Raw genomic sequence first — 11,586 nt, forward strand, 5'->3', positions numbered from 1 at the left:
GACACCCTATTTTTGACTAACATAAGTGATGGTCATAATGACAGTCATAAAGTTTAGTCCAAGTAAAGTGACACATGATGGTCATAATGCTTCATGACAGTGTCATAAGGTGTATTTTCTACAAGTTATTTAAAATATGAAAAAAAACATGACTGTAAAGATTTCATAACAAAAGAAAGGAAACCTCTTAGCAGGGAAAAAAACAATTTGAATAAATGTGGGTTTTGACACTCTTATGTAGGTGTCATAATCAGCCATAAAATAATGCAATATGTGTCACAACAGGTGTAAATATGTGTGTTAACAGTGTTATATCAGCTGTTATGACATATTATGACGTTTTTATGACCGTGTTATGACACTGGGTGTCAAGTGTTACCGAAAATTCAAGGAACTTATGATCATGAGCAAAGTCATTGTAGCCTTTCATTTCACTTCCCCTGTGAGAACCATGAGCACGGGCTGACTTGGCTTTGCTGTATCGAAACTTAAGCCTGCCAGCAGATGACCTACCAAAGGCCCATTACAATGTAGAAAACGGATATATGCTATCTTCAAATCAAATCAAGATGTATTTATACAGCCCATTTCAGATTTAAAAATAAATTATAATCAGCTGAAAAATGTACTACACAACAAACATAAGATTAAAAAAACAAAAGAATGACACAAACTGAACAACTAAAAAGCACCCTAAGGAAAAGCAAAGCTAAAAATATGTGTTTTAAGATCTATTTTAAATATATGTCCACAGTTTCGGCCCCCCTCAGGTTCTCTGGCAGGCTATTCCAGAGTCTGGGGGCATAGTAGCTAAAGGTTGCCTCTCCATGCCTATTGGTCCTAGGCTTTGGGATAGTTAAAAAGGCCAGTGCCAAAGGACATGAGGGACCTGCTGGGTACATAACTTAAAAGCATGTCTGACATGTATTGGGGTGCACAATCGTGGATTGATTTAAAAACCAATAGAAGAATCTTAAAATGTATTCTAAAACTCACAGGTTGCCAGTGCAGAGACCTTAAAACCGGTGTAATGTCTGCTCTCCGTCTGGCCTTGGTCAGTACCAGTGCTGCAGCATTCTGTATGTTTCACATGATTCGAAATTTAGTTCAGAATCTAAAATAACACCTAGGTTTTTTACCTGGTATTTTATATTTTACATTTTAGTCATTTAGCAGATGCTCTTATCCAGAGCGACTTACAGTTAGTGAGTGCATACATTTTTCATACTTTCCACCCAAGCCATAGATTGTTGTCTCTGCTTCCGCATGGCAAGCAGTACCGGTGCATCAAGTCTGACACCAACAGGCTCCGGAACAGCTTCTATCCCCATGCCATAAGACTGCTAAATAGCGAACTACACAGCTAACAAAATGGCTACACGGGCTATCTGAGTTTACCCTTGTTTTTTATTTAAATTTTTGCACTGTCTCGATGCACACTCATAGGGCCCTACACACTTACAGACACTCCAACACACATAAAAACACTCACTCCATCATTTGCTCACACACACATACATTTATACTGACTCTACACACACGCACACCCACTCACATACAATCATCATATACGCTGCTACTACTCTGTTTATAATATCCTGATGCCTAGTCACCTTACCCCTATACATATCTAACTCTATCGATCCAGTATCCCTGCACATTGTAAATATGATACTGGAACTGACCCAGTATATAATATGCTCACTTTATCGTGTTCTTCTTATTTTTATATCTTGTGTGTTTTTGTTCTACCTTGTTATTTTTAGTATTACATTGTTATTGATTACTGCATTGTTGGGGTAAGAGCTTGCAAGAAAGGCATTTCACTGTACTTGTGCATGTGACATTAAAAATTTGAAACTCTCTTTTAAACTCTGTTGTCCTGCACATCTGGTGTGCTTCCTTGTGTCTATAGTCAGAATGAACAACAATCAACTGGGATCGCTGGCTGGACAGTCCTTTCTTTAAAAACACAATGCAAGAGAGTTACGAAGTAAGATCACATCTGTTACAGATCCATGGATTTTTTTCTCGGACTAATGTTTTGCCTATAATAATAGGTCTATAGCTACTTATAACAATAGATGGTCTATGTCCCTCAACAATTCTGCCTTTTATCTGTGTGATGTAGGCGTGATGCATACCATTCATGTTTTGAAGACAATCCATCATGTTGAGAATAATTCATCATAACATCTGTTTTCTTGGGTTGGAATACTTCTGAAAAGTTTGTGTTTAAAACAAGCTCTGTGGATTTGGGAAAGAAGACACCCTGATATATCACCTAACTGGAGAGTCAGTGCACATTGAGTTGAATGACAGAAGATTCTACTACTACTGCATTGATCCGAATCTATTATCTGCCACTGCACATCTTGCATTGATAATGAGAATCAAAAGTAGTTGGCTAAAATGTGTAGCTAGGTTCACTTCCTTGTTGTCTACAAATCCTTTCGGCCCCGTGATTGGATGACATGGTATAACAGGAGGGGTCTTTAAATGCAATGGGTGATATGATTGGATAAGATTAATAGTGGGAATTGCCCATCTTGTTTAGATTTTTGGTGCTTCTGTGGATCAGAAGAAACATGTGTTGCGTCTCACCCGATTTGATAAGTTTGAAGTGTCGTGTGTCTCTCTTAGGAACAGGGCACCTCTCAAGGGGGTTATATCTGGCGTCTCGTGGGAAGTCGATGTTGAAGAGATGAAAGATATTCCTGGAGTGATTGATGCACGTCGGATGAATCGTGTGGTGAATAAAGAAAAAGTGAAGAGTCAGTTTTTTTGTTTTTTGATATGGAGTCTCTCCCTACTCAAGTGCAGTTAGGGTATATTAACTACAGATTCAGAGCATTTATCCTAAGACCAATGTGATCATTGTAAAGCTTTTGGTCATGTTTCAAGTGTTTGCAGAAGCTGAGACGTCCAAGTTGTGGAAAAGATCATATAATGTGTTATAAAAGTGATGAAAATGTGACATGTTGCAATTGTGGTGGGAACCATGAAGCCACGTCTTTCGAATGCCCCACAAAGGTGAAATAGAATGAGGTGGCCAAAGTCAGGGCTGTCCAGAGCATTTCATATGTAGCAGCTGTTAAAAGGGTTTGAATGGTGCACCTGAGGAGTCCATAGTGGTGGATAGGCCTTCACTGCAGGCTGCAGGGGTTGCCTTTCACCAGCAGGATCCTGACATTTTAAAGGTTAAGAAGGTGGACTTTGTGGCCTTTATAGCTATGGTGATTAATGGCACTGCCAAGGTGGAGAGAAGGTCCAGGAAGATAGAAATCATTGTGGATGTGGCGTAGCGGTTCCTGGGGCTGAAAGATTTCTCTGCGAAGGAGTTACATGGAATATTGTCAAAAACAGTTCCACCCTCTCAGGCTGTAGAGCCTGAGAAGGGAGTTATGGAGATTTGAAAAAAGGAAGAAGTGGGAGTTTTTTTGTTTTGTTTTGTCAATGTACTATTTTTATTTGGGTGGATTAAGTTAGTTTCCCTATTATGTATGGATTTTCTTTTGACCTTGTTTTGTTTTCAACCCGTTCAGTTGGTGGCGGCAATACACCTTTTTGGGTTGTAGTCCGCCATAAAACCCACAGAAGAAGAAGAAGGGAATTGACCACACACCGGTGTCTCATGAGTTGCGCAAAACGCCATTTTGGAGTGACTGAAAGAGACGAAAGATCGAGAAGCCGAGTTCTAAGGTGAATATATCATACTTACATGACGTTATGTTAACATACAATAATTTACATGTTCGAGTGAACTAAAATCGGACAAAAACATCCCGTTTCCGCTTGTTCAAATGACGTCACCATTGCCTCTACATCTGACGCGGCATTAGCTAGCTACAGTTGCTATTGCTAAGTTAACTAACATTGCCTCGTCCTTCAGGCTATTGCTGACTATAGTTTTGGCATACGACTGGTACCAAATGTGTGTAAAACGACACGTTCGGTAAACGTATGAAATACCTGAGATTCTCCGTTTGTGTTATGGTTGTCTGTTAACTAGCATCCGCCCATGTTGGCTAACTAGCTAAGCTTCTTCGTTTAGCTTTAGCCAGCTAGTTGGAAATATAATATTGTCGGCCGTCCAGTTCACTATCTATCGGGTACGGCTGTTGCCAAGTAAATACTGATATTTTAATCACAATTCTATGTTGCTTTCTAGATCTGATGGGAATCATTCAGGCTTAGCTAGGCGGCAGGCCTTCCCCGGCCAGTGCTAATCATGCTCTGTTTGTTTGCATAGCAAGGCTAACGTAGATTAATTCATAATTGTATAGAGTATTGAAGCTAGGACTGAGGAACAAGGACAAACTTGGCATTATGGTGATGATTATTGTCCTAGAACTCCAGCTATCGAGCTCATACACCTGACACGCTTGCAGTGGCGAGTCAGCTGACATCAGGTACTCATTCATTGTACTGCAAGTTGTATGCAGCGTTGACGGGAACTCGGACATTTCCGACTTGGAAATTCGTTGTAGACAGATGAGGTCCGAGTTTCCCACTTGGAAAGTATCAGAATCAACCAATAGGAAGCTCTACGCAAAAAAACGTACGCAAATTTTAACTCATAGGTTCCGAATTGTCTTAAACAAGGCAGTAGTTTTATGGCAGTCCCCTGTAGCTCAGTTGGTAGAGCATCGCGCTTGCAACACCAGGGTTGTGGGTTCGTTTCCCACGGGGGGCCAGTATGAAAATGTATGCACTAACTGTAAGTTGCTCTGGATAAGAGCGTCTGCTAAATGACTAAAATGTAAAAAATGTTAACACGGGTGGGTGGGCAATAATTTTGGGGACCACATTGGGATTTAAAAATTCAGCAGAGCCACACAGATTTTTTTTATGGACCAATTTGTTAGTCAAAAGCAATTTGCGGGGCAGAAAAAGTGCAGTTATTTGAAAATGTATAGGTCCATTATAATTTCTACAAATCAAATTGTATTTGTCGCATGCACAGAATACAACAGGTGTAGACCTTAAAGTAAAATGCTTACTTACAAGCCCTTAACCAACAATACAGTTTTAAGATAGAATACCAAAAAGAAACACACCAAAAAATACAATATAAAATAATACAAAATAAAAGTAACAAATAATTAAAGAGCAGCAGTAAAAATAACTAGTGAGGCTATATACATACTTTCTGTCTAGTTTTAGACGTTCAGGAGTGGCCTGGAGTGTTAAAAAAAAGAAAAAAGTGTGTATATATACATAAAAGTACAATACCAGTTAAAAGTTTGGACACACCTACTCATTCCAGGGTTTTTCTTTATTTGTACTATTTTCTACATTGTAGAATAATAGTGAAGACATCAAAGCTATGAAATAACACATGGAATCATGTTGTAAGCAAAAAAGTGTTAAACAAATCAAAATATATTTGAGATTCTTCAAAGTAGCCATCCTTTACCTTGATGATGGCTTTGCACACGCTTGGCATTCTCTCAACCAGCATCATGAGGTAGTCACCTGGAATGCATTTCAATTAACAGGTGTGCCTTGTTAATTTGTGGAATTTCTTTCCTTAATGCATTTGAGCCAATCAGTGTTGTGACAAGGTAGGGTTGGTATACAGAAGATGGCCCTATTTGGTATAAGACGAAGTCCATATTATGGCAAGAACAGCTCAAATAAGCAAAGAGAAATGACAGTCCATCATTACTTTAAGACATGAAGGTCAGTCAATCTGGAACAGTTCAAGAACTTTGAAAGTTTCTTCAAGTGCAGTTGCAAAAACCATCAAACGCTATGATGAAACTGGCTCTCATGAGGACCGTCACAGGAAAGGAACACCCAGAGTTACCTTTGCTGCAGAGGATAAGTTCATTAGAGTTAACTGCACCTCAGATTGCAGCCCAAATAAATGCTTCACAGAGTTCAAGTAACAGACACATCTCAACATCAACTTTTCAGAGGAGACCGTGTGAATCAGGCCTTCATGGTCGAATTGCTGCAAAGAAATCACTACTAAAGGACACCAATAAGAAGAGACTTGCTTGGGCCAAGAAACACGAGCAATGGACATTAGACCGGTGGAAATCTCTCCTTTGGTCTGATGAGTGCAAATTTGAGATTCTTGGTTCCAACCGCCGTGTCTTTGTGAGACGCAGAGTAGGTGAACGGATGATCTCTGCATGTGTGGTTCACACCGTGAAGCATGGAGGAGGAGGTGTGGTGGTGCTTTGCTGGTGACACTGTCAGTGATTTATTTAGAATTCAAGGCACACTTAACCAGCATAGCCTCCATAATCACCTGACCTCAACCCAATTGAGATGGTTTGGGATGAGTTGGACCGCAGAGTGAAGGAAAAGCAGCCAACAAGTGCTCAGCATATGTGGGAACTCCTTCAAGACTGTTGGAAAAACATTCCTCATGAAGCTGGATGAGAGAATGCCAAGGGTGTTCAAAGCTGTCATCAAGGCAAAGGGTGGCTACTTTGAAGAATCTAAAATATATTTTGATTTGTTTAACACTTTTGGTAACTACATGATTCAATATGTGTTATTTCATAGTTTTGATGTCTTCACTATTATTCTACAATGTAGAAAATAGTAAAAATTAAAGAAAAACCCTTGAATGAGTAGGTGTCCAAACTTGACTGGTACTGTATGTGGACACCCCTTAAAATGAATGGATTCTGCTATTTCAGCCACACCCGTTGCTGACAGGTGTATAAAATCGAGCACACAGCCATGCAATCTCCATAGACAAACATTGGCAGTAGAATGGCCTTACTGAAGAGCTCAGTGACTTTCAACGTGGCACCGTCATAGGATGCCACCTTTCCAACAAGTCAGTTTGTCAAATTTCTGCCCTGCTAGAGCTGCCCCGGTCAACTGTAAGTGCTGTTATTGTGAAGTGGAAACCTCTAGAAGCAACAACGGCTCAGCTGCAGGCCACATAAGCGCACAGAATGGGACCGCTGAGTGCTCTGAACCTTATTTGCGTAGAGCTTCCTATTGGTTGATTCTGGTACTTCCAAATGGGGAAACTCCATCTTTCTACAACTAGTTTCCAAGTCGGAAATGTCTACGTTTCCTATTTCCGACTAGCCTGTGAACGTGGCATTAGCTCTGACGTGCTAAATGAACTGAATGCATGCACAGTCATACAGCTAACTAAAGCTGTTGGCTACATAACGTAGGCTGTTGGGTTTGGGGAATAAGTTGGTGGTTGGGAGTTAATTTCTGCAGACTTATCTGCCCCCTTGAATTTCCATAGCTAATGCCATTCTGTTAGAAATGTAAACGTGTACCATTACTGATTACCTCACTTCACCTTGCATTCCTCTTTCTCCTCACATAAGTTACCATGGGGAATATTTTTGGAAGCCTGTTCAAGGGCCTATTTGGCAAGAAGGAGATGAGGATTCTCATGGTTGGACTTGATGCTGCCGGAAAAACAACCATCCTGTACAAACTCAAACTAGGAGAGATTGTTACCACCATTCCTACAATTGGTAAGGACAATTTTCCTTGAATGCATTAGCCTCACCAAAAGGAATTCCACTGCCAGATTAGGCTATGTATGGAATATGTGCCTCACAAGTGCCTCTATATAACATTCTGTGTTCTTTGTCCAGGTTTTAATGTTGAAACGGTAGAATACAAGAACATCAGCTTCACAGTGTGGGACGTCGGCGGTCAAGACAAAATCAGGCCGCTGTGGCGCCACTACTTCCAGAACACTCAAGGTAAGATCCAATGGCGCTTTGAGGAGCGTTGGCAATGGTGGTCTATAGATTGCCCCATCATTACAAGAACAAGGGTTGCTAGTCGGAGAACCAGTGTCATATTCTCATCATCTAACTGTGTACCTCTTTGCAGGGCTTATCTTTGTGGTGGACAGCAACGACAGGGAGCGAGTGAACGAGGCGAGGGAGGAGTTGCAGAGAATGCTCGCAGAGGACGAGCTGAGAGATGCCGTGCTGCTCGTTTTTGCAAACAAACAGGTGAGCTTGGTTACTTTGTTCAAAGGAGAGTGTTCATATCTGAATTCTGACTGCCTTACCTCCTTGTAGTGCTCTTTGCTCCTGCTAAACATTATGAGTGGACCATACTCATTGACCATGCACACACAATCATTATTTGCATTGCCAACCCCTTGCACTATGACTGGGCTTGAGTAAGATATTATTAATTGCACAGTGTGTTACATATATAATTTGAACCCCGTTTCTCAGGACCTTCCCAATGCAATGAATGCTGCAGAGATCACAGACAAGCTGGGGCTCCACGCTCTCCGCCAGCGCAGCTGGTACATCCAGGCCACCTGCGCTACCAGCGGGGACGGCCTCTACGAGGGCCTCGACTGGCTCTCCAACCAGCTCAAGAACCAGAAATGATCCATTCCACTTTTTTTTTTCTTTTTTTCTGTCTGACAAGATGGCAGCACCGGTTCCAAGCCCCTGACCCCCTCGGAACTCCCCTCCCTCCACAGTATTTCTCCAAAAACCTCATCCTCCATCTCTCTTTTTCTGTATCAATCCTTACTCCAGGGGCTCTAGCCTGTGCTGCGTGTGTGTGTGTGTGTGTGTGTGTGTGTGTACTGTGTATTTGCAGTCGGGTGTGTTTAGTGTGTGGGTGTGAAGGCGTGTCTGTTAGCTGGGATTTGGAGTAACCCTGGTGTGCCTTTAACACACCTCCTGTGGAAATGGTGGTCTGGCTCCTCAAGCGCCACCCCACCACATCCCACCCAGGCCCACTCTGTCTTGCACGATCTCCTCTCCCCTCCTCCCCATGCCAAGCATGGTTTTTACAAGTCAAAGAAAGAGCAAGGGTGCAAACGGTCCTCCTCTCTCTCCTTGGTAGATATTTCACTTTATTTGTCCCACCAATGTTGAGACTGAATAATAGGACTTGCATTTTAACGTGTTTGTTTTGATACCTTACCTAGCCCCACCTGTGATAAAACCACATCGTGACCTGTATCAGGTTGAAACAAATCAAAAAGATCCCCTTCCACTCTTGGTCATTCTTTGCATCATTTGAAATCCATGCTTTTCTTTTTTTATTATTATATTATCAACATCTCTTAGCAATGGTTCTTCAGCGAACACTACCTTTTCCCCTGCAAGAGGGAGAGACCATGAAGCACAAACCAACAACCATATGGAAATATTATCCTTCTAATGTTAAAATTAGCTTTGAATTTAAAAACGGTAAATGTTACATGACTTTCTCTTGGTCATATCTGAATTGTGAAAACTTGACATTTTGACTACATTTATTGACTGAATTTAAAGCAAAAGTTGTCCTAATGGTAAAAGTTGCTCCTCTTGAGCATTTCAATACATGGTTATTTTGACAGGCTGCATTGGGCTGGTCGACTGTTGACATTCAGAAGCTTCTAACTTTATTCCTTGAAATGTTTCATGTCTGTCTCTAGTTCTAGCATTTCTGTTTGTACAACTGCTGAACCAAATGCAATTGAGCAGTATGACATCTTGTATATTAAACGTAGTGTACCCTCTAGGGCGTAAATGCTCTACATTTTGTGTTATACCTGGAAATATTCATGAGATTATTATTCTTGTCTCAAAGGTTGGCTGTACCTCAGCAAGCTGTACCCAGCAGCTTGCTAAGTTTGTGGCTGTGATGAAGGAAAAGCACCAAATATGAATGCTCTTAACTGTAACGCGCTAGGCTAATGAAGAAAATAAGCCTAGCTCAAGGGTCTGAGCGCTAACATTGGCTACATTTAGCAACTTTGTGCTTCATACTTGAGTTACTAAGACCAACAGGTATTGGTACCAGTACCTCCATTCCAAGAGCTGTAAGAAGGACTACAGAGGGCATGGGCCGGGGGGGGATAACTGGTCACGAGCTAAGCGCCGTCTTAAATTGTGTGACTGGAGGTTATGCTGGCACTTCTGTTAAGAATGATTGTACGTTTTCCCCTGCAACTGTTTCTGTGGGGTTTTCCTGAACACATTAAATATGATTTGATCCTAACATCTGGTGTTGACAATGAGATGATTTGTGTGACAGTGGGAACGAGGGTAGAATTTAGCTTTGAAGAAACATTTATGGATTCCACAAAGCATTTACCGACTGCTACGTGTCTTTTTTTGGTGCAGTCCGGATCGGCCTTGATTTCAACATCCGAGGACGTTGATTTTTGGTCCGGACCAAATCCAAACCAATCATAGATGTCTATGTTTGGACCGGCCTTGATTTCAACATCCACAGACCTATTTAGCCCAAACATAGATGTCTGTAATTGGTTCAGATTTGGTAGACATCTATGTTTCACATGTTTGGACAGTAGAGTACAGTAAAGGAAATTATAAACTGGTTGGTTCGAGCCCTGAATGCTGATTGGCTGACAGCCGTGGTATATCAGACCGTATACCACTGGTTTGACAAAACATGTATTTTTACTGAACTAAACTGCCATAATGTGATGTTTAAACTTGTGAAAAGCCTAGACGTCTATGATTCGTTCAGATTTGGATCTGATCCCACCAACCAAATTTGTACTTGTTCAGGGGCAGAGCTCAAGTGTTTATTTTTACATTTACATGTTGGTCACTCAGCAGTTTTAAAGCTTTTGAAAAAAATAGAACATAAGTGCATGTGACAGATGGGACCAATAATAAATACAGTGCTATGAAAAAGTATTTGCCCCCTTTCTAATTTTCTCTACTTTTGCATATTTGTGATACTGAATGTTATCAGATCTTCAACCAAAAGCTAATATTAGATATAGGGAACATAAGTGAACAAATAACACAACAATTACATATTTCATTTATTTCATAAACAAAGTTATGCAACACCCAATTCCCCTGTGTGAAAAAGTAATTGCCCCCTTACACTCAATAACTGGTTGTGCCACCTTTAGCTGCAATGACTCCAACCAAATGCTTCCTGTAGTTGTTGATCAGTCTCTCAGGTCGCTGTGGAGGAATTTTGGTCCACTCTTCCATGCAGAACTGCTTTAACTCAGTGACGTGTGGGTTTTCAAGCATGAACTGCTCGTTTCAATTCCTGCCACAACATCTCAATTGGGATTAGGTCTGGACTTTGACTAGGCCATTCCAAAACTTCCAATTTGTTGCTTTTTAGCTATTTTCATGTAGACTTGATTGTGTGTTTTGGATCATTGTCTTGCTGCATGACCCAGCCGCGCTTCAGCTTCAGCTCACAGACGGATGGTCTGACATTCTCCTGTAGAATTCTCTGATACAGAGCAGAATTCATGGTTCCTTCTATTAAGGCAAGTCGTCCAGGTCCTGAGGCAGCAAAGCATCCCCAAACCATCACACCACCACCACCATGCTTGACCTTTGGTATGATGTTCTTACTGTGGAATGCAGTGTTTGGTTTTCGCCAGGCATAATGGGACCCATCTCGTCAAAAAGTTGACTCAAGTTTGCCAAAAAGCACCAGGATGATCATCAAGACTCTTGGAAGAACGTTCTATGGACAGATGATTCAAAAGTATAACTTTTTGGACGACATGGTTCCAGTAATGCCTGGCTAAAACCAAACACTGCATTCCACAGTAAGAACATCATACCAAAGGTCAAGCATGGTGGTGGTGGTGTGATGGTTTGGGGATGCTTTGCTGCC

The 11,586-nt window shown here is 41.2% G+C and overlaps 1 protein-coding gene across 1 annotated transcript; it reads left to right on the forward strand.

Moving 5' to 3' along the window:
- The first annotated feature begins 3,599 nt into the window (after positions 1-3,599).
- On the forward strand, positions 3,600-9,963 carry LOC121586369 (ADP-ribosylation factor 1). Its single transcript, XM_041902997.2, has 5 exons — positions 3,600-3,702; positions 7,317-7,469; positions 7,593-7,703; positions 7,837-7,961; positions 8,193-9,963. The coding sequence occupies exons 2-5, from the start codon at positions 7,322-7,324 to the stop codon at positions 8,352-8,354; spliced, it is 546 nt and encodes a 181-aa protein (XP_041758931.1). The 5' UTR covers positions 3,600-3,702; positions 7,317-7,321; the 3' UTR covers positions 8,355-9,963.
- Positions 9,964-11,586: the final 1,623 nt, after the last annotated feature.

This window comes from Coregonus clupeaformis, chromosome 2, assembly GCF_020615455.1.
Source record: "Coregonus clupeaformis isolate EN_2021a chromosome 2, ASM2061545v1, whole genome shotgun sequence".
Lineage (NCBI taxonomy): Eukaryota > Metazoa > Chordata > Actinopteri > Salmoniformes > Salmonidae > Coregonus > Coregonus clupeaformis.